The following is a 24,695-nucleotide window of genomic DNA, read 5'->3' as shown; positions in this document are numbered from 1 at the left end:
AAAATAAATAAATGAGTATACAAGGTGGATTAGGCAACGTTCACACGTATGCCCACGAGCTCCGCTTCACCCTTGAACTGCAGAGATAAGTGTGCCACAGAGCAAAGGTTTCACGAGAGCAGAAAAGTCAAGCCTTTGCAGAATGTAAAAACTTTAACACATTTAAAAAGCTATTTGCTTACATTAATCATTTGCATGCTGTCAGGCTCCGGTTCTAAAAGAAAAAAACATCTCTGAGCCAAATCTGTCAGGTGTGATCACAGGCCCAAGCCCCTATCACACATTTAAGGCTGGTTTCACACTTGCGTTGCTGTGCGCTGCGTATAGCAGCGTACTTCCTCTGTGAAGCTCCGCACAGGCTCCGCCTACTGCGTCGCCCTACGTACCTATCTTTGACATTGGGTTCGCAGGGACATGCGTTGCATGCGGATGTGTCCGCATGCGGCGATTTGAGGTGTTTGGCGCCAGCACAGAAACACTCAATTTTGCGGTCTGACCGGTGGTAGCTTAACCGCAGATAAGAACCACGCAGCGGTTCTCAGGATCAACGTCCCATCTCAAAATCTAGCAACTTGAATAAAAAAAAAAATTTACTGGCATGCCCAGTGGTGTAACATCATACTCCCAGGCTGCGACCAAGTCTGCCTTGGGATGGAGGGTTGGAGTAACATACTGCTAAAGATCCTGAGGGGCAATTTAGGGCTGTAGCATCTTGTAACGTGCAGCTTCTACAAGCCACCAATGTCAGCAGCTACAGAGTTAGCTTGTCACAACAGCGCCCTATGAGACCATGCAGAACACAGTTTGAGACATGATGCTCATTGTCCCTCATGGTAGATGCATCTCTAGGTGCCCCTAAGCATTCCCAGAAATTTTTTTTTGAAGCAGACTGGCAACAACTTGTAAGGAGTGCGTGTTCATTTATAAGATAGCTTACTCACTATTGTGTTATCATCTTAATAAATATAGATTTAGAGATTATTTTATTAGTGATGATAGTATTGGTGATATTCTTACTCTGAGCTCAGAAGGCCCATCTTAAAACCTACTTGAGGGCACAACAATACTGTGTACTGTGACATTTATTGTACATACCAGCAAATAGACAAGTGTCAGAAAAGAAAAGTATCAAATTTTATCCATAAACATTAAAGACAAATGGTTTCAGTTAAAAACAGATACACCTCCTGATAAAGCGGTAAGCGAAACGCTCATTAGGTTTGCTGGGTGAGCCTCCATTTATGCTTAAGGTACCTTCACACTAAACGACGCTGCAGCGATCCAGACAACGATCCGGATCGCTGCAGCGTCGCTGTTTGGTCGCTGGAGAGCTGTCACACAGACCGCTCTCCAGCGACCAACGATGCCGGTAACCAGGGTAAACATCGGGTTACTAAGCGCAGGGCCGCGCTTAGTAACCCGATGTTTACCCTGGATACCATCCTAAAAGTAAAAAAAAACAAACGCTTCATACTTACCTTCCCCTGTCTGTCCCCGGCGCTGTGCTTCTCTGTACTGGCTGTGAGCACAGCGGCCGGAAAGCACAGCGGTGACGTCACCACTCTGCTTTCCGGCCGCTGTGCTCACAGTGAGTGCAGGAAAGCACAGCGCCGAGGGACAGACAGCCGAAGGCAAGTATGAAGCGTTTGTTTTTTTTAATTTTAGGATGGTAACCAGGGTAAACATCGGGTTACTAAGCGCGGCCCTGCGCTTAGTAACCCGATGTTTACCCTGGTTACCAGCGAAGACATCGCTGAATCTGTGTCACACATGCCGATTCAGCGATGTCAGCGGGAGAGCCAGCGACCAAAGAAAGTGCTGGCCCTCTAGCCCCGACCAACGACATCACAGCAGGATTCTGATCGCTGCTGCGTGTCAAACTGAACGATATCGCTAGCGAGGACGCTGCAACGTCACGGATCGCTAGCGATATCGTTTAGTGTGAAGGTACCTTTAGACATTAATTAGTATCTTGATTTGATGTAATTTGTCGATCTCCTTGTCTGGGTTTTGGTTTTGTTTTGGTCTTTTTCTCTGCCTCAATGTTGTTGATCAACATATGCCGAATTAGTTGATAACATTTTTGTATGCAGCATGTTTTATACATACGGTAATACCTTTTGCCAGGCTTGATTTATTTTCGTCCTGGCTCACAAAAGGTATCTTTGTATATCTTAGTAGATGTGAATTATATGTAAAATATTTTTAGGTTACTCTCCAGTTCCTGCACTTGTTAATTGTGTTAATATTTTTTGCTTTTGTCTGTGCTAGTTATTGAACTAAGGAGCGATTCAAAACCTTTGCATGAGGCCAGTATAACAGCCTAGTACAGTATATTATAAGCTACGGTATATTGTTTTACCCTTGAAGTTAAAACGCAATGACTGGCCTTGCCTTACGACAGTGACAAAGTCAGGCAGAGATTGTGCTGTCCTTTAGCCACAGTGGACATTAAACGTTGTACTGAAGTACAATTCAGGACAGGACTTTGACTCTACTTGTGAAAGATATAAGAGTATCTGGAATTCAAAAGTAGAAATGGTGAACACTTACATGCGACATTAATGAAGGGACATCGGTGTTAATATGTTTGAATATATTCTCGATGTGTGGTCAGACCATCTTATTTATTCTATGTAAAACTAAAGGTACCGTCACATTTAGCGACGCTGCAGCGATCTAGACAACGGTCCCGATCGCTGCAGCGTCGCTGTGTGGTCGCTGGAGAGCTGTCACACAGACAGCTCTCCAGCGACCAACTATGCGAAGTCCCCTGATAACCAGGGTAAACAGCGAGTTACTAAGCGCAGGGCCGCGCTTAGTAACCCGATGTTTACTCTGGTTACCAGCGTAAACAAAAAAAAAAAAAAAAAAAAACACTACATACTTACATTCCAGTGTCTGTCCTCCGGCGCTCTGCTTCTCTGCACTGTGTAAGCGCCGGCCGGAAAGCACAGCGGTGACGTCACCGCTGTGCTCTGCTTTACGGCCGGCTGGCGCTAGTGCAGAGAAGCAGAGCGCCGGAGGACAGACACCAGAATGTAAGTATGTAATGTTTTTTTTTTTTTTTTACGTTTATGCTGGTAACCGGGGTAAACATCGGGTTACTAAGCGCGGCCCTGTGCTTAGTAACCCGATGTTTACCCTGGTTACCAGTGAAGACATCGCTGAATCGGCGTCACACACGCCGATTCAGCGATGTCTGCGGGAGATCCAGCGACAAAATAAAGTTCTGGACTTTCTGCTCCGACCAACGATGTCACAGCAGGATCCTGATCGCTGCTGCGTGTCAAACACAACGATATCGCTAGCCAGGACGCTGCAACGTCACGGATCGCTAGCGATATCGTTGTTAAGTTGGGCCAGTGTGAAGGTACCTTTAGTGTGTAATACGTATGCTGAAATCTTATTGCCCCCTTAGAGGAAGCAGGAAGACCAAACTTGACAAGCTTGAGCTGTGACAAAGACCGTATGGTCGAAACGCGTAGCTTTCTTCACTTGTGATATGGCATTGTCCCAGGAGTGTGTCTTCTACTATTTTATATGATGGATTAAAGTTTTACATTTTATCAAGAAGCTGGAACATTTTTCTCTTTTACTTGAACCACTTCTAAGCCCCAGGATTACCAGCGCTGTGAACAGCACAGAGACCGCGAGGAGAAGCGACCATGTGAGGTGCGCTACACTGCCGGACTTGTCCACTCTTTGGCCACACGGGAACTTCAGTGCAGCGCAGGAAAAATTCAGTATGTAAAATGATGCAGATCTTTTTCTTAAAATATCCTAGCCAGGCGTGATTGCAATGCTGTTCTCAGTTATGCCGCCATGCTACTGCAGAGGCTTTGAAAGGAGAAAGCTACTATTATTACATGTTCTGCAATGAGAAGAGGATCACTACATAGAAACCGGACGAAGGATGCACAGAGTCTAGTGTCCAACACAGACCTATAGTGGCTTGTAAAGCATTTACCCCTCTAGGCTTTTCACCCATTTTGCTACATTACAACTGGTATTAAAATATTTTTGTAATTTGATTTGTGTGTGATGCATCAGCACTAAAATAGTCTAAGTTGGTGAAGTGCGAAAAATATAGGCGAAAATTTTATTTATGGGATAAAAAAAAATAACTAAAAATTGGCATGTGCAAATTAATTCACCCATTTTGCTATGAAGCCCCTAAAAATTTCTGGTGCAAGCAATTTCCTTCATAAGTCACATGCTTAAGGTACTGTCAAACTGAGCAACTTTACAAAGAGAACGACAACGATCCGTGACGTTGCAGCGTCCTGGATAGCGATCTCGTTGTGTTTGACACGCAGCAGCGATTAGGATCCTGCTGTGACATCACTGGTCGTAGCTGAAAGTCCGGAACTTTATTTGGTAGTCAGGTCATAGTGATTCGTCATGTTTGACAGCAAAAGCAACGATGCCTGCAATGTTTTTTTTCACGGAGCTAACAACAAGCGAGAACGATAAGTACGTCACTGGATCGCTCCTGCATCGTTCTGGAGTTGCTGTGTTTGACATCTCTACAGCGACCTAAACAGCGACGCTCCAGCGATCTAGTTTAGGTCGGATCGTTGTCTATATCGCTGGAGCGTCGCTAAATGTGACGGTACATTTAGTGAGAGGAAGTCCACCTGTGTGCAATGTAAGTGTCACATGGTTTGTCAGTATATACACACACCTTTACTGAAAGGCCACGACACCATAAATCAAGAGGCACCACTAACGAAACAACACCACGAAGAAGACCAAGGAGATCTCCAAACGCTCATGATTTAGGACGCGGGTTTCTTCCATCCTGGTTTGGTTGGGGTTAACTTTGCATAGCTTCTCTTTGGTTCAAGGAGGGCTATTTAGACCTGCTGCTTGCCAGGCTCTAAGTCAGTGATACTTACGTTACTCGGCTTGAGCAGCTGACCCAGGTTTCTCTGTTTGATATGGTTGTTCCTCTGTGTGTGTTTACCCGTGTATGACTCGGCTAGTCCCTGGTTTTGCTTCTGCCTTCTGATTTGGAATAATATGGAACCTTATATACACCACAAATATTTAAGATAAAACTTAATTTTTAGGCATAATAAAAAAGTTAAGACATTACCATGCATAAACGAAACAACCGTACTGGCTACCATCACCCTATATGATTAGTACACACCTACAAATAAGCGGAGGTTGGCACCCTAAACAGAAAACGAGAATGGTGCCCCCGCTCCTCTGTGGCTGACCCTCAATCTCCTAGATGTCCCTATATTGGTGAATCACATGGTCACCCATTTAAACCACCATGGAAAGGAGCATATAGGGATTGCCATTCAATGATTAATATTGATGTAGGCAAAAATAGAAAGCATGTGCAAAAAGAGGTGAACTTTGCAACACAACAATAAAGTGACAAGTGCATTCATTTAGTATCTTGCTACACTGTTCCTTATTACTGTATAGCCTTCCTAAAGTAGAGGTTGGCACCCTACTGGTCAGCGGAATGGCGCCCCGGCTCCACGGTGGCTGTCCCTGATATCACTCAAATATGAAGACAAGGTCAGCCATTTAACAATCTCTGCCTTCTGATTTGGTACTACTCTGAACTCTCTGGTCCTGATCCTCGGCTTGGCTCTGACCACCCCCTGTCTTAGGCCGGGGACACACACAATGTATAAAAAAACGGTCCGTTTTTGACGGACGAGAATCGCACAAATGTTACCAAAACAGTGATCCGTGTGCAGTGCGAGGATGCGAGTTTCTCGCATCAAATGCTCCGTGTGACATCCGTGTGACATCCGTATGGTGAGATTTTCTCACACACTTGCAAAATGAGCAAATAATGGCTGAGCCTTTCCTGTCACTTGCCCAATGCCTGAGAATTTCTCGCAAGTCACACTGATGGTCCGTGTGCTGTGCTATTTTTTCTCACCCCCATAGACTTTCATTGGCGATTCTCGGCCGAGATACGCTGACAGTCGCAGCATGCTGCGATTTCATTCGGATCCCGAATACAGCCGAGAAAAGCCGGATTACTTACCGGTAATGCCCTTTTAATGAGCCACGACAGCACCCAGTATGAGAGAGGGACCCGCCCATAGGAACAGGAAACCTACAGAGACAAAAAGGGCGGTCCCCCTCTCCTCCTCAGTTGTTTTTCAGAGTACAAGAGGAACCGCCATTGTCCAATTAGCATATACGCTCCTTATTGCATAAATCATTTAATCTATATTCACCCGTGGAATATTTTTCATAAAAATTTATTATATATATATATATATATATATATATATATATATATATATATATATATATATATATATATATATATACACATACATATATATTAGAGGTGTATGTAATATATATATATATATATATATATATATATATATATATATATATATATATATATATATATATATATATATATATACACACACATACATATATATGTGTGTGTCTTTATTCTCCGCCCACGAGGATGACACAGCCCGAGCTGAAAGTGCTTTCACTCCCTCTGGAGGATCTTTGCCTTTTGACGAGTATGCAAGATGGATAGCCTCTCTGATCCAACGGGACAAGGTAGCTTTCGTGACACCGTGGCCTTTTCGGTGACCCTGAAAAGATACAAACAGAGCCCTACTCTGTCTGCAGGACTGGGTTCTCTCTATGTAGCTTAGGACTGCTCTTTTTACGTCCAACATATGTAGCTTCTCTTCCTCTGAATTTAGTGGATTATCATAAAAGGAAGGTAGGAAAATTTCCTGAGATCTATGATATTTTGTCGCTACTTTAGGGAGATATGATGGATCTGGTTTGAGATCCACCCTGTCCTGATGTCATTAGGAATGGAGTGTCTATGGAGAGGGCTTGGATGTCTCCTACTCGTCTGGCCGATGTTAAGGCTATCAATAAAGCTACCTTGTATGTGACATTTTTTAGAGGGATGGAATCTAAAGGCTCAAAAGGAGGTCCAGTTAAGGCGTCTAGAACTAGATTCAAGTCCCAAGATGGTAGACGTGGGACATGAACCGGAGCAGATCGTTCACATGCTCTAATAAATCTGGCTATCCATCTATAACCCGCTATGTTAGCACTGTAGAGGGCTCCTAAAGCAGACACCTGAACTCTTAAGGTATTATCTGATAGACCGAGCTCATGTCCCTTTTGTAGGAACTCTAGGATAGCTTTAATAGGAACCTTACTAGAGAAGGGCTTTGTATAGAAGGTAAGGAATTTTTTCCATACTCTGCTATATATTAGGGTTGTAAACCTCTTTCTACTTAGCAGCAGTGTGTTAATAAGTTTTTGAGAAAATCCCCTTAGTGTTAGTATCTGCCTTTCAAGTTCCACGCCGTCAGGCGAAGATTTTTGACTTGCTGGTGATAAAATGGACCCTGAGATAGTAGGTCTGGGGTCATTGGCAGAATCCAGGGATCGCAAACTGACATCGCTCGAAGACATGAGAACCAGGGCCTCTTTGGCCAAAACGGTGCCATCAATATCACCCTTGCTTTCTCTTCCCTTATTTTTTGGTGACCAAAGGAATCAGCATCATTGGAGGGAACGCATAAGCCAGATCGTATTCCCACGAATGTTGGAGTGAGTCTATCGTGTCTGGATGGTCTGTTGGATTTAAGGAGGCCAACATCGGTACCTGTCTGTTGTTCCTGGTTGCAAATAAATCTATTTGCGGCAGGCCCCATATGTCCACTATGTTCTTGAATATCCGAGGATTGAGAGTCCGCTCTCCTTGACGGAGTGTGTGGCGACTTAGGAAGTCGGCTTTTAAATTTTCTACTCCTCTGATGTGGAGAGCTGTTAGTGATAAGAAATTGTTTTCTGCCAAGTTGAAGAGGTTTGCCGCTGAACACATTAAACTTCCTGATCGCATTCCTCCTTGATGATTTAAATAGGCGACAACCGTCGTGTTGTCCGATAGGACTCTGATATGAGATCCTCGGAGCTGGGGAAGAAACAAATTCAACGCATAATAAACTGCTCTTAATTCTTTCCAATTGGAGGACTGCTGAATTTCATTAGAATTCCAGCAGTCTTGAGCTATATATTGATTCAGATGAGCCCCCCAACCTTCTGGACCTGCGTCAGTAGTGACTAATTTTGAGGGTTTTATTGACCATGAGACTCCCCTAGACAAATGTGTTCTATCTAACCACCAAAGGAGAGAACTAAGTACGTCTTTAGACAGGGTCATTTTTGTACTTAAACGATCATGGCAATACGACTGAACCTGCAGAATCTGATGTTGTAAGGTTCTAGTATGGTATTGGGCCCATTGAACCGCCGGAATACAAGAGGACAGTGAACCCAAGAGAGACATAGCGTCTCTGAGGGACATCCGAGGGTTAGACCTCGCCATAGTCACCTTTGAAATTATAACTGATTTTTTGTCCTCTGGTAAGAGACATCTTTGACTTACAGAGTCCAAGATTAGTCCTAGGAAGGACTGAAGAGTTTCTGGATGTAGTCTGGACTTTTTGAAGTTCACCATCCAACCCAAATCCTGTAATGATGAAATGGCATTAGTCAGACGTTCTTTACATTGTGAAGCGGAGTTACCAATTATCAGGAAGTCATCTAGATAAGGGACAATTAACGTATCTTGATGACGTAGATAAGCCATCACCTCGAGCATAACCTTTGTGAAAACCCGAGGAGCCCTGGAGAGGCCGAACGGCATGGCTGTGAACTGGAAGTGACGGATCCGGCCCTGTAGCTGTACCGCTACTCTGAGATACTGTTGGTGTTCTGCACAGATGGGAAGATAGTAGTATGCATCTTTCAAATCTAGACCCGCCATAAAGCACCTAGGGAACAAAAGTTTAATAGTTGATCTTGTCGATTCCATTTTAAAGGTGTGATCACGGAGATAGGAGTTTAATCTCTTTAGATTTATTATAGTACGGAAAGTACCATCTGGTTTCTGAACCAGAAACAAAGAATAGAATCCTTTCCTGTCCTGATTTTTTGGTACCTCTATGAGAACATTCTTAGCCAAAAGGCTCATAATTTCTATTTGAAGTGCTTTACGTTGTTCCGGCGCTTTTAATGATGTAACTACAAAAGTATCTGATGGTAATTTGAAGAACTCTAATTTTAGTCCCCTTTTGATTATGTTAAGGATCCATTGGTTCGAAGATATCTGCTCCCACTGTTGATGGAAAAATTTCAGTCTTCCCCCTACTGGGATACTACTGATGGTATCTACCACGTCTAGAGGCCTGAATAAGGCACCTTTCGGTTTTGCTTCCTTCGAATCCCAACGGTCTCTCTGCGGTTCATACGGCCTCCTTCTATTGAACGGCCGTCTCCTAAACGCTCTCCTATAAGAAGGAAGAAACTGTTTAGGGAATCCCTTCCTTCTATCTCCTGCTTTATTAAGGAGTTCGTCAAGAACCTTCCCAAACAGGAACTCACCCTGGCATGGGATTGTACATAATCTGGACTTAGATTGTGCATCGCCCTTCCATCCCTTCAACCAGAGAGCTCGACGAGCCGCATTGACAAGTCCTGCAGACCTTGCCGCCAATCTTAGGGAATCCGCTGAAGCGTCAGCCAAAAATGCCGCAGCACTTTTAAATTAAAGGGACTGCTTGTAAGATTTTGTCCCTTGCGACTTTTCCTTTTATCTGCTGCTCCAGCTGGTCTACCCATACCAGCAATGACCTTGCAGTGCACGTGCTAGATATGGCAGGCTTAAAGGCTCCTGTGTTTGTCTCCCAGGATCTTTTCAGGAGTGCTTCAGTCTTGCGATCCAAAGGATCTAGTAGGATCCCTGCATCCTCCACAGGAAGAGATGATTGTTTCGAGGTGGATGCCACTGCTGCATCTACTTTCGGAACCTTGGACCATACTGCTAGCTCCTCGTCACTGAAGGGGTAACGCCTCTTAGAAGAGGATGGGAGAAACCCTTTTCCTTGTTTGTCCCACTCTTTTTTTTACAAGGTCTTTGACGGCAGAAACAACTGGAAAAACTCGCCTTTTCTTATGACCCAGACCTGAAAACATGATATCCTGTGCAGATTTTACAGCTCTTGTATCTGGACTATGTATCATAGTGTTCCTGACGGATCTTACGAGGTTGTCTATACTTTCTACAGGAAAACATGCTCCACCTTCATCTTCAGAAGAGCTGGAAGATGATCCCGAAGTATTAGAAGACCGGATGAGGCCCTCTTCAGACTCCGTACTAGAGGCAGGAGAGAGGCGCTTATTTCCACGTTTCTCTAGGGATTTTGATCCGAGAGACTGGATTTCCTGCCTTATTATAGCCCTAATATTTGTGGTTGTAACAGCCTCCTCGTCTTGCAAAGTCTGTTTTATACAGTTCTGACATAACCTCTTGGGGTACGTGTCGGGCAGGGGTTGCAAACATAGGGCACATTGCTTGTGCTTAGTTTTACTGGTCTTTTTAGCCTAAGGGGAGAGGCAGAGAAGGAAGGGATCAGCTTATAGGTAGAGGACCATGAAACACTCACCCAGTGAAGCTAATGTCATACCGGTCTTGGAGGTGGAGACTGTGTGGGGAATGAGTAGATCTGAATCTCTACTTCTTGTCTTACTCCTGTGAGTATCAGCTCCTGCCATGGAGCGATCACTCTTTTTTGCAGACTTAGTGCTGCTTTTCTCAGTGCGGTCATCCACCGCTGGTGGAAGCTCGTTATGTGCCGGGGACAGCATAGTGAGCGATTAGCTCTGTGTCCCGGCCTGTATTTGAAAAGCGCGGTCATCCTGTCGCGAACCGGAAGTGTACCAAATCACTTCCGGTTCAGTGAATCAGCGCGGACTTACCCGCGCGATGCTGCCGCCGCCGCTCCTAGCGAAACACTCACCCAGCAGCGCCGCTGGAGAGCGGATGATCCTCCACACTTGCCTCCTCCATAGGCCGGACTCTGTCGCCCGGAACCTGCCGGATGGTGCCCAGACGAGGGGGGAGGATGCGTGCAGTGCCTCCCCCGACGCTGACACCGCAGCCCCTGCTGTTCCCTCGGATACCACACAGGCGGGTGCATGGGTCAGGTAACATGGAGGTGCTCCGACCACCTCCCTCCATGTAGGTATTCCAGGCTTTCCGATAGGAACAGGAAACCAACTGAGGAGGAGAGGGGGACCGCCCTTTTTGTCTCTGTAGGTTTCCTGTTCCTATGGGCGGGTCCCTCTCTGATAGTGGGTGCTGTCGTGGCGAAGGGTAAAAATATCGGATGATGGGAGCTGCCCCATAGATCAACATTGGGACGAGCGCTATGCGATTTTTTATCGCATTGCACTCATCCGTATTACGGTCTAGTGTGACCCCGGCCTTACCCTCAGGATCCCGTGTTTCCGTCTGGCTTCTGACCTCAGCTCTACTGACTACGTCCCCAGCACAACCTTGACAGCTGTCTGCTCATGTGGGTTGGCTCCGCCCATCAGCTGCTTTCTCAGCAGTCACGTGTCCCGCCAGGTCCTGCTCCAGTGCACATCGCGGTGTCCACGAACCTCCTGTCTGGATTACGATACTCGTGCAGCGCCCCCTAGGCCTTCCCTATGGAGGCACAGCTAGTATGTCTTTACCTAAACAAGTCTGTGACAAAGATGTTGAGAAGCATAAGTCAGGGTTGATAGATATATATATATATATATATATATATATCAAATGCAAAAGGAACAGCCAGACAGCACCACTGCCAGGAAGAACAAAGTGGGAACCGCTCACCTGTGTAAAGCCAGGATATCTGATCTTGGGTGCGTAGCTCCGCTGGTGAAAAGTCCATATGGAATAGTGAATGTATAAGGAAATAGAGCGCACTCGCCGATCATCCAGTGCAGGAATCTTTATTCAAACATCGTGCTGTACATCTTCACGACCGGGGGTGCTGTACAGAGAGTGCGGCAAAGCGGGACGACGGCCGTTTCACGCCTGGCTGGCGCTTCAACGGGCTGGCCGTTGAAGCGCCAGCCAGGCGTGAAACGGCCGTCGTCCCGGTTTGCCGCACACACACACATACACCCCAATCTCTTGTGATCCCCCGGAGCACCATCAAATGGAAAAACAGGGTACCACAAAACACCTGCCAAGAGAGCTGTCCACAAAAATTTGCAGCCCGGGCAAGGAGGGCAATAACCAGAGAGGAAGCACAAAGACCAAAGGTAACCCTGAAGGAGCTGCAGGGCTCCCAAGCAGAGATTAAAGTATCTGTCCATACGACCACAAAAAGTTGTACACTCCCATAGAGGTAGCCTTTATGGAAGCATTGCCAGAAAAAAATCCTTAACTTACAATATGTTGTGTGTAAAACTCGTTTTGAGTTTCACAAAAGACATGTGGGAGAATCCCCAAATGTATGCAGGAAGGTGCTGTGGTCAAGAGACCAAAATTGAGCTTTTTGGCCACTGAGGAAAACACTATGTCTGGCGTCAAATCAACATAACTCATCACCTCAAGCACACCATCCCCACAGTGAATTATGGTGGTGGTAGAATCATGCTCTGGAGATGTTTTTAAGCAGCAGGGACAGGAAAAATAGTCTGAGTTGAGGGGAAGACAGATGGTGCAAAATACAGAGATATTCTTGAGTAAAACCTGCTTCAGTCAGTCAGTGATTTGACACTGGGAAGTAGGTTCACCTTTCAACAAGACAATGACCCAAAGTATACTATTAAACCAACACTCCAGTGGTTTAGGGGAAACATGTAAATGTTTTGGAGTGGCCTAGTCAAAGCCTAGACCTTAATCCAATTGAGAATCTGGGGTCAGACTTGAAGATAGATGGTTTCCTCTGGTGAACAGCAAACTTGAAGGCACTTGAGCAGTTTTGCCTTGAGGAATGGGCAAAAATTCCAGTGGCAAGATGTGGAAAGCTCAAAGACTAATCCAAAGCAACTTGCAGCTGTAACTGCCGCAAAACGAGGCTCTACAAAGCACTGACTTTAGGGGGGTGAATAGTTATGCATACTGAAGTTTTCATATACGGTACTTTGTCCCATTTGTTATTTGCTTCAAAATAAAAAGAAACCACATGTTCACAGTTGTAGGCATGTTCTTTACAACTGATGAGATTCTACCGTAAGTCAGAATGGAAATTTGGCTTCACCAGCACTATAAGCAAATGAGTAAGCACTTGTCTTTATGCCGCTATTTTTTTTATTGCTGTTTAGCTGACTTTTTTTTAATGTGCCTGTTTTTTTATATCTGTTTTTCTCGGGGAGTGGGAGATTAAACAAAGAGGTCCAGGCTTTTCCTATCCATTAGCCAATAAAAAAAAGGAATAACTAGGAAGCCATGCTATAGGTCGCGCCGTCCAATTTATTTCCATTGAATTTAATTGAATTAACTATTTTGATTGACAAATTGGATGAAAATTGGACAACGGACCTTAAAATCTGAATATGTTCATACAATGGGAATGTACCCTAACCATCACACATGAAACATAGATGGGTGTATAGGTCCTTAAGCAAGGCTATAACTCCTATGGCACAGAGGGAATAAGATTTCAAGATAGTCTTCGGGATGAGCTCCCACATTTCATAGTTTCACCATAAGAACCTCGTCACACAGCAAGTTTCTGGCTTTATAAAACAGGAGCAAGTAAACTGGGGAATCTAGCTATAATCCGGTGGAGAGAACCTGACCTCGCCTATAACTAACCACGATGAGTGAGCCAAGATCACCTTTGCACAGAATGCAGTGTTTACTCACCCTAAGCTGATTCAAGTCATGGCCACATCAGATTAAACTTTGAAATTAAACTCTGATGAACTCAGGTGAAGAACATTGAACCCCGATCAAAATCATAATAGAAAAGCATTTTTTTGCCAGAACTTATATGCCCTTTCAGGAGGTGGGGTGAGGAGGGAAATGACCAAAAACCACTTTGTTTCGCCATAAAAACTTTGGTGCACAAAGTTCAAGTAGCTTTATTATCTAATCAGCAGATATACAGCCATGTACTCAAAGAATCAAGATGAAAGTCAGATTATGGTGGATGGTATCAAATACACACATGTATATGAGATGTAAAAAAACAAAAAAAAAAAAAAAAAAAAACTAGGCTCTTTTCATGACCCGTTACTTCAGAAACACATGCAGAAGGCTGTCCCAAAGTATGTGGCAGATGTAGGTGTTAACATGAAGAGAACATAGCCAAACAGGTTTACTGGCCGTCAGGTGGCACCGAGCCAACAGAAAGCAAAGTTTTGAAGCTGGACAAAGATATAGGCTATACAAGAGAATACGCAAACTTAGCAGATTTTACATCGCCAAGTGAGGCGCCCTGTCATCTAAGGTCCAGGTTGTGGTACTGACTCCACGGGAAGACATGCTGTCCTTATGGGTTTACTCACAATTGCGGCCAAAAGAAAAAAAAAAAAAAAAAAAGGGAAAAATAAATAAAATCAACTCCATTCTCATCCAGGAGAGTGTGACGATTTTTTTCTCACTTGTCATCGATGTGCAGTCAGTATACAATCAGTTTTTTTTTTTTTACTCAGCAGCCATTAATTTTTTACAGGACAATTTGCAGTTTCCTGTGCTACAGAGTTGTAATGCGCCCATAAATATCGGATGCATTAATGGTGATCCGTATGGCATGCAATTTTTTTTTATTCACAGCCATCAGATGATTTCAGAGTGAAATCACAGCATGCTGCAATTTTCTTCTTCAGCAGAACACCGCGAAGAAGCAAGATACACGCAGATCTACACTACCTCATTAAACAACATCGGTACGAGTGCAATTGATTTTTTATCGGATTGCACTCATCCGATTTATATGCCAATATGAGAGCCCTTATACAATAAGGCGGAGGCTACAGGAAGATCTGTCACGTGACACCTATCAGACAAGTCACATGACAAAAACATTTGCACAACTTGTCTGTGGTGCGACCATTTTAGAGCTGCGACTTTGCCCAGCTGCAGATAAGTTGCACACAAGTCGCATGTTATGTGCAACTTACACTGAAGTCTATGGCAAGTGTGTGTGCGACTTGCAAAGAGCCACAGAAAATCTCACACATTTGGAAACACTTGTGACTCTGTGGCAGTTTGTCGCACACCGCAGGACAATAGAAAACCATTACATTAATGTGTGGCTGCAATGTTAGTGTTGTGCAACTTGTCACGGCGTAGCCCCAGCCTAAACGATGATGAGGAGCAATGGTCTGCTGCCTAGGTCCTCAATGTCTGGCACATGTCCTGCAAGAAGAAAGGGAAAGAAGTTTTTCAATGGTCCTAATGATAGTTAAGTTTTGAATAGATGACCATTTAAAAAGTTGAGGAACACTGGTCACTGAACCCTTTAAAAGGAGTCAGAAGAAAGGAGACAGGGAGGAGATCACGCAGCGGGGGCCGTCAGCCGCTGATCACTCTGGGATGCTAGCACTGTCCATCAGAAGGACAATGAGGAGGCATGATGGTGACATTTCTCTTGGCCACGTCAAGGGTGTTATAGGGTCCAAGTCCCATACAACATTGTGTAGGCCATTTAAAATAAATTTTGGGGGTGATGGAAAAGTGATTTCTATCAATATCCGTGTCCAGATGAGAAATGAGTATCACAAGCAAGCACCTCTCCAAATACAGAGTTTGTAATCTTGGGGGTGCGTGCTCAAGAAAACTTTCAGGCAAGTGTGCCCTGTAACTCACCTTGATGAGCGGTAAAGAAACGCTAAAAAGAATGAACATATGCACAGCAAAGCAAAGAGCCAGCTGCACATAGGTTCAGTCTTTCAAGCTTTCTTTTAACCGCTTCATAGATTATTTTAAACACAGCGGTTAAAAGAAGTGACCTGGCCCTTCTTCAGGCACCTTCCACTTGGAATCCGCTCATAGAATAATATTTGGAATTGAGAGTCCTCAGTGGTTGATACCTTTTAATGGCTAACTGAAAAGATGGAAACAAATTGCTAACTTTCGAGACTACGCAGGTCCCTTCATCAGGCATAGCTCTATGCATAGAGCATCTGGTGTCATGTGAACATAACCCTATGATTACTCATTCATGTGCTAGGGTATGCTCCCAATATATACATTAAGCATATTCATAGACTTGTATGAACAGTACATACACTAATGTGCAATCTAATTAGTAAAATCTGGTCAATTACTCAATTTTGGGTATATGCAAACAGTGCTGCCATATTGCGTTTTTTCCCTGCTATTTGACCTCATGTCATGTACGATACCTGTACTTTGCTCCAACAACTATACAACAGAAATATTGACATGTACGTGATACTTGCTGGAACAGTTAACAGTATGATTTCTGGCAGGTGTAAGTAAATATATAGTACACAAGCCAAATTCTCACACAAAAACACACAGTCAATAAAAGTCATGAGGCTCTGTAGCCAACGGCAATCCCACACCTCTCCAACCCGTCAACATTAAGACACGGATACATTAAAGCCTCCCGGCTTCTGCAAGTTGTTAAACCTTTTGCAAAAGGGATGTAGATCATATGTAGATCAGGCGATCAGTTGGGGTCCTATAATTTCCCATGCAGTGTAAGGCTACTTTCACACATCAGGTTTTCAGCGTCAGGCTCAATCCGGCTAAAAAAAAAACGGAACCGGCGAATGTTGCCGTTGCATCAGTTTTTTTCCCATCGACTTGTATTAGTGCCGGATTGTGCCTGATGACCTTGCATTTCGTCCGGTTTTCGATGGATCCGTCAAATCTGCCGTTTCCGGTTTCTTGAAAAAACGTCCATAGCAACGTTTTTTGTCTCCGGTGAAAAAGCCGGAAGCGCCGTATCCGGCACTTTCCACTGTTTGCTAAACGGGAATCCTATGGGAGCCAGAAGGTGCCGGATCCAGAAACTGACGGGTTCCGGCTCCGGGTTCAGTTTTTTTAAACTGAGCATGCTCCAAATTTTTTTTTTTATCCAATAATCTAGATATGCTAAACGGATTCGACAAAAAAAACAGATCCGTCGCATCATTTTTTTACAACCTGCACCGGATCCAGTTTTTTCCAACATTCGCCAGATTGTGCCTGATGCAAAAAACCTGGTGTTAAAGTAGCCTAACCTGGCAGGTGGCCACCAACAAACCCCTGGGCATGTGAATTTCAAGCACATGGCCAGTGTAAGTAACTGGACGATCGCCCCAGGCCTCTAATGTGAGAGAGAAGAACCAGCTCAGCCTCTGAATGCAGACAGGAAGGTTCCTAAAGGCGGCCATAATACTGGCCAGAAGAAGTAGCTTCTGGATGACCAGCTATTAACTAACGATGACTGGTCAATGACTGTTTCACCAACGCGTCGTTACATTTTAGCCCTCATGGGCTGAACAGCAACACCGGAAATCACCATCAGAGCCCCCCTCACCCTGCAGCCAGGGGATCACCATTACCCCACACCTCATCCCCAGCAGCGGATCACTAGCTCCCCCCAGCAGCGGATCACTAGCTCCCCCCAGCAGCGGATCACTAGCTCCCCCCAGCAGCGGATCACTAGCTCCCCCCAGCAGCGGATCACTAGCTCCCCCCAGCAGCGGATCACTAGCTCCCCCCAGCAGCGGATCACTAGCTCCCCCCAGCAGCGGATCACTAGCACCCCCCAGCAGCGGATCACTAGCACCCCCCAGCAGCGGATCACTAGCACCCCCCAGCAGCGGATCACTAGCACCCCCCAGCAGCGGATCACTAGCACCCCCCAGCAGCGGATCACTAGCACCCCCCAGCAGCGGATCACTAGCACCCCCCAGCAGCGGATCACTAGCACCCCCCAGCAGCGGATCACTAGCACCCCCCAGCAGCGGATCACTAGCACCCCCCAGCAGCGGATCACTAGCACCCCCCAGCAGCGGATCACTAGCACCCCCCAGCAGCGGATCACTAGCACCCCCCAGCAGTGGATCACTAGCTCCCCTTACTGACAGCTCCCTTGTGATCACTCCTACATTCTACCAGCCACGTCTATAGTCCTGTGATATCTGGAGCCTCGTCTGGGGTCGGGCACACAGCCACAGGCGCCTCCATACCCCGGATCGTACAGGACGAGCTCTGCAGACAGGCTGCCCGCGGCCCACTCACCTCCTCCAGGAAGCGGGTGACATCGTGCACCTTGTGGTGGAGGATGATCCAGGTGCTCTTGCTGTGATTGTGTTTCTGGATCTCTTCCAGGGTGTAGTACTTCACGTCCTTCTTGTCGGCCATAATGTCAGAGATCTACACACAGCGACCGCAGCCTCCCCGTCCGTACTGCTCACTGCTGCTTCCTGCATCGGGAACAGCACTTCCCTCCCTTACCCTGAGGCGTCGTCCCATTGGTTCAAAGCAGGTCCCAAAAGATCCAATCAGGACAGGAGGAGGTTCTTGTCTGCTATTGGGCAGGAAGAATAAGTGTGAATTGCTAATTGGTTGCCGTTAGGGCGGGAAAGTTTCAGAGCCGGCGCTGCAGAGCCGTCGTGTGTCCGTGAGGTGTGTGCGTGACAAGGACCGGTCTCCTGTCAGAGCCTGGCGTCTCCGGCTCCTGTCAGGGCTTCTCTCCCTCCCGTGTGGGGCGTCCGAGTTCACACATTCTTCCTGCACAGAGACGGTGTAAGGTTCAGTCAGGAGCTATAGCGGGGTAACTGAGGGAACAGCTTTGGGATAATTGTGTTTGCTGACAATACCTTATAATATCGGACCTCTACATATTGTCATTTCTATTATCTAAAAAAAAACCCGAGTTGGAGGAAATGCACACCACACATAATGTGTTGGCGGAAAATCGGAGCAGCCGTTATGTAGTGACCCGCACCCTGTTTTTTTCAGCAAACGTTTTTCAAAACCTGAAAAGAAAAAAACATCATCAAGCTGAATGTATTCACACATTTTGAGAGTTGTAATGGAGTCGCTCCACAAAATGCAGTTTGAACATAGTGTCTGCTGAGTGTTGACTCATCTAAACCGATAAAAAATCATACTGTACTCTGCCTAAAGTTATTCTATTATTCCCTGATCATCTGCAATTTTTTTGTCAGCTCAGATCAGACAGATAAAAAAAAATGCTGCTTGCTGCAAATGGCCGCCTATATCAACGAGACTCGCCAATGCAAGTCAATGGGTGTGAGAAAAAAAATAGCACAGGACACTGACCATGCAAGTGACATCCGATTTTTTTTTTTTTTTTTTTTTACGCACCCATCTAGAAAACCTGACATTTCATCAGCATAGTACAGTAAATTCACTGTGTGACCCGTCAGAATAGATAGAAAGATGTCAGTGACGTATATAATTAGTGCAGTGCGTATGTAGTTTAATGTTCATGCATTTTGCTAATAATTCAGTAACGTAAAGAAAAAAAAGGAAGTGGGGTCCCCCTGAAATTTTAATAACCAGCTGAAGGAAAACTGACAGCTAGGGGCTGATGGTTATAGTATGGAAAGGGGGTAATAAACCCAGGCAATTAATATCAGCTCACAGTTGTATACTTGGCTTTTACTGGTTATTAAAATGTGCGACCACCCCAAAAAAATGACTTGAAGGGAGGGTATAATTAATTACCGGCAAAAGCTAGGTAGACAGCTGTGAGCTGTTATTAATAGGCTAGGAAGGGGCAATGGATATTGGCTCCCTCCCAGGTTAAAAACAGCTCTCAGCCACCCCAGAAATGGCGCATCCATAAGATTTGTCAATTATGGTGCTTAGCATCACTCTTCCTACTAGCCCTGGTGTGATGGCAAGTGGGGTAATAGCATTGAGGTTGTTTTAGCTTTGCATTGGCAACTGACATCAAGCCCAGAGGTTAGTAATAGAATGGCATCTATAAGCCGCTCCCATGACTAACCCTATAGTCAAATTGCAAAAAAAAGCACAGCCAAAATTAAGTCCTTTATTTGAAATTACCTCCCTTTAACCATTTATTTTAAATTATAAAATAATTTAAAAGCAAAGTGAGGATATGTGCACAGACTGCGGATTTTGCTGCGGATCCGCAGCGGATTGGCCGCTACAGATTCACAGCAGTTTTCCATGCGTTTACAGTACCATGTAAATCTATGAAAAACAAAATCTGCAGTGGACATGCTGTCGAAAAAAACGCGCGGAAACGTAGTGTTTATTCCGCAACATGTCAATTCTGTGTGCTGATCCCGCAGCGGTTTACACCTGATCCATAATAGGAATCCGCAGGTGTAAAACCGCAGGTGGAATCTGCACAAAAACACATAAAATCCACTGTAAACCCGCAGGTAAAACGCAGAGCTTTTTACCTGCGGATTTCTAAAAACAGGTGCTGAAAAATCCACAGAGGTTCCATCTACGTGTGCACATACCCTTACACTCACATGTCCGATAAGAAGATAATCCATCGATGCCCATGTCCCCTGTAAAAGACAAAAAATAATAAACCACCATATTCCTCACCTGTCGGACAAGAAGGTAATCCTTTTGTCTAGCAACAAGTCTAGCCCTGCTACATATAGATGCCATGCTGAACGTTGGCATGATGCGAGCGTTCAGCCTGCCATCTAGCACAGACACTGAGCTGCGCATGATAGCGCAGCATCAGTGTCTCGCAGTGACGTAAATAATGTGAGCGGAGTTCATAGCCGATGAACTCCATTCACTTCAATGTCGTCACCGCTAGCAGGTGATTGACAGGTCTCGCCCTATATACACACAGGTGGAAATTTTGGTGTTCATCTCACCATTAAAAAAAATTGTAATAAAAAGTTATCATACGGTTTTGGCCTACAGTGTTGGCACCCTTGAAAGTGTTCCAGAAAACTATTGCAATTCCACATGTTTTTTATACACATGTTAATTTCCTTTGTGTGCATTGGAACAACCCCAAAAGGACAGGAGAAAAAGGGTAAATTGGACATACTGTAATTTCACACAAAACCCTCAAAAATGAGCTGAATAAAAATGTTGGCACCTTTTAAAAAATTGTGGGTAAACAACTTTGTTTCAAGTACGTGATGCTCGTTCAAACTCACCTGTGGCAAGTAACATGAGATAGATATGAAAATCACACCTGAAACCTAGATAAAAGGAGAAGTTGACTCAATCTTTGTATTGTGTCTCTGTGTGTGCCACACTAAGCATAGAGAACAGAAAGAGAAGAGAACTGTCTGAGGACTTGAGAAACAAAATTGTAGAACAATATCAACAATCTCAAGGTTACAAGTCCATCTCCAGAGACCTTGATGTTCCTTTAACCACCGTGCACAACGTAATCAAGAAGTTTACAACCCATGGCACTGTAGCTAATCTCCATGGATGTGGACGTCAGAGAAAAATTGATAAAAGGTTGCAACTCAGGACTGTCCGGATGGTGGATAAGCAACCCCAATCAAGTTTTAACGAAATTTAAGCTGTCCTGCAGGCTCAGGGTGCATCAGTGTCAGCATGAACTATCCGACGATATCTGAATGAAATGAAACGCATATGGCAGGAGACCCAGGTGGACCCTATTGCTGACCTAAAAAGCTAAAATGTAGTTTGCCAAGATATACGTGAGTACGGCAAAATCCTTCAGCAAAACCATCTTGTGGACAAATGAGACCAAGATAGAGCTTTTCAGTCAAGCACATCATTCTACTGTTTCCTGAAAACGGAATGAGAAAAAGCTTGTTGATGGTTATAGGAAGTGATTGATTGCTTTTATTTATTCCAAAGGATGTGCAACCAAACATTAAGTTGAGGGTGCCAACAATTTTGCCTAGCCCATTTTTGGGGTTTTGTGTGAAATTGTGTCCAATTTGCCTTTTTTTCTCTCTTTTTTTGTGTTCTAGTAGACACAAAGGAAATAAACGTGTGTAAAATAAATTATAATTGCATTAATTTTTTGGGAGAAATTCTTCATTTCTAGGACAATTTCATGGGTACCAACACTTTCGGCCATGACTGTATATACTCCAAATATAACTAACAAATAAAGTAGCACTCTGTAGCGCTATAGCATTAAAACATGAAATATATGAAATATGATTTGCATTACTGTTCTAGAAAATAGGAAAAATTGAGAATGCTTAATGCATAAATTGACCAATTCATGTGGACCCACCAGCCGCGATATGGCAATTCTCGTTGCTGAGAACCTATCTAATGTGAATCCTCTCCTAGGCTGAAGCCTGCATTTATGTGGGTAGATAGGATCCTGCTATAATTAAAACTGCCAGAAGCTTATGGGTGGAGTGCTCAGTCAGAGAGCCTATGCATTCAAAAAACAAAAGACTGAACGTCACTTTTAAACAGAAACCAGGTGTGCACAGATGTGAACTAAGAGTGGCCACCTCCATATATACCCAACAAATAAAGTTGCACTCTGTACCGCTATAGCATGCAAACATGAAGTATACAGTTAGGGCCAGAAATATTTGGACAGTGACACAAGTTTTGTTATTTTAGCTGTTTACAAAAACATGTTCAGAAATACAATTATATATATATATAATATGGGCTGAAAGTGCACACTCCCAGCTGCAATATGATAGTTTCCACATCCAAATCGGAGAAAGGGTTTAGGAATCATAGCTCTGTAATGCATAGCGTCCTCTTTTTCAAGGGACCAAAAGTAATTGGACAATGGACTCTAAGGGCTGCAATTAACTCTGAAGGCGTCTCCCTCGTTAACCTGTAATCAATGAAGTAGTTAAAAGGTCAGGGGTGGATTCCAGGTGTGTGGTTTTGCATTTGGAAGCTGTTGCTGTGAGCAGACAACATGCGGTCAAAGGAACTCTCAATTGAGGTGAAGCAGAACATCCTGAGGCTGAAAAAAAGAAAAAATCCATCAGAGAGATAGCAGACATGCTTGGAGTAGCAAAATCAACAGTTGGGTACATTCTGTGAAAAAAGGAATTGACTGGTGAGCTTGGGAACTGAAAAAGGCCTGGGCGTCCACGGATGACAACAGTGGTGGATGATCGCCGCATACTTAATTTGGTGAAGAAGAACCCGTTCGCAACATCAACTGAAGTCCAGAACACTCTCAGTGAAGTAGGTGTATCTGTCTCTAAGTCAACAGTAAAGAGAAGACTCCATGACAGTAAATACAAAGGGTTCACATCTAGATGCAAACCATTAATCAATACCAAAAATAGACAGGCCAGAGTTAAATTTGCAGAAAAACACCTCAAGAAGCCAGCTCAGTTCTGGAAAAGTATTCTATGGACAGATGAGACAAAGATCAACCTGTACCAGAATGATGGGAAGAAAAAAGTTTGGAGAAGAAAGGGAACGGCACATGATCCAAGGCACACCACATCCTCTGTAAAACATGGTGGAGGCAACGTGATGCCATGGGCATGCATGGCTTTCAATGGCACTGGGTCACTTGTGTTTATTGATGACATAAGAGTAGACAAGAGTAGCCGGATGAATTCTGAAGTGTACCGGGATATACTTTCAGCCCAGATTCAGCCAAATGCTGCAAAGTTGATTGGACGGCGCTTCATAGTACAGATGGACAATGACCCCAAGCATACAGCCAAAGCTACCCAGGAGTTCATGAGTGCCAAAAAGTGGAACATTCTGCAATGGCCAAGTCAATCTCCAGATCTAAACCCAATTGAGCATGCATTTCACTTGCTCAAATCCAGACTTAAGACGGAAAGACCCACAAACAAGCAAGACCTGAAGGCTGCGTCTGTAAAGGCCTGGCAAAGCATTAAGAAGGAGGAAACCCAGCGTTTGGTGATGTCCATGGGTTCCAGACTTAAGGCAGTGATTGCCTCCAAAGGATTTGCAACAAAATATTGAAAATAAAAATATTTTGTTTGGGTTATGTTTATTTGTCCAATTACTTTTGACCTCCTAAAATGTGGAGTGTTTGTAAAGAAATGTGTACAATTCCTACATTTTCTATCAGATATTTTTGTTCAACCCTTCAAATTAAACGTTACAATCTGCACTTGAATTCTGTTGTAGAGGTTTCATTTCAAATCCAATGTGGTGGCATGCAGAGCCCAACTCGCGAAAATTGTGTCACTGTCCAAATATTTCTGGCCCTAACTGTATATATGGTGTGGAAGGTTGGCTTCCTTAGCTGCTCCTCGAGGTAGACACAGGCACACGTGTGGTTAAAGTTTCTGGGTGGTTTATTGCATTGTAACAGAAAAACAGCCTGTCCAGCCCAAATGAAAATAAAAAGTTCATATACAGTCCTGCCCAGTTTCTCTGGGACAACGCATATGGCAGCTCTCATATTAGCGAGCAGTCAGGAGGCCTCCTATCTCCACACATACAGAGAAAAAAACTGGCTAGACATTTATTTCCCAAGCCACACCCTTGAGGTGGAGATGTGGTGAGTAGGCATCCTGCCCATCTCTTACCTACTCACCTAAAAACCCGCCCATAACATGGCTGCTTAACTCCTTCAGCACATAGCATGCTGAAAAGAAACTTTGAGTTTCTAGATCACGGAGAAAAGCAGTTTCCATGACACATATCTCCCCTCTCATACAGTGCCAGTGACCCTGTCACAATGGGTAGATAAATAGTACCAGTACACACCTAGTTTCTTTTTGGAAGTGACAGTTTAGTTAGGTTCTCAGCAACGAGAATCACCTTATCGCGGCTGCTGGGTACACATGAATTGGCCAATTTATGCGCAAAGCATTCCCAATTTTTCCTATTTTCTAGATAAGTAATGCAATTCCTATTTCATGTGTTCATCCTTTAGTGCTACAGAGTGCTATTTTATTTGTTGAATATACATCAAGGTGACTACTCTTAGTTTGCACTTATACACACCTGGTTTCTGTTTGGAAGTGAC

The 24,695-nt window shown here is 44.4% G+C and overlaps 1 protein-coding gene across 1 annotated transcript in view; it reads right to left on the bottom strand.

The window, feature by feature from the left end:
- CYB5A (cytochrome b5 type A) overlaps nucleotides 1-18,228 on the bottom strand; it is a 35,269-nt gene extending 17,041 nt beyond the window's left edge. The window contains exon 1 of the mRNA XM_069730971.1: nucleotides 18,026-18,228. Within this exon, the coding sequence (XP_069587072.1) occupies nucleotides 18,026-18,148 (123 nt within the window). The 5' untranslated portion in view covers nucleotides 18,149-18,228. The remainder of the gene's footprint in view (nucleotides 1-18,025) is intronic.
- Between the last annotated feature and the right edge of the window lie 6,467 nt (nucleotides 18,229-24,695).

This window comes from Ranitomeya imitator, chromosome 6, assembly GCF_032444005.1.
Source record: "Ranitomeya imitator isolate aRanImi1 chromosome 6, aRanImi1.pri, whole genome shotgun sequence".
Classification (NCBI taxonomy): domain Eukaryota; kingdom Metazoa; phylum Chordata; class Amphibia; order Anura; family Dendrobatidae; genus Ranitomeya; species Ranitomeya imitator.
The sequence above is the reverse complement of the archived record's forward strand: the minus strand, read 5'-3'. Positions and strand labels throughout refer to the sequence as shown.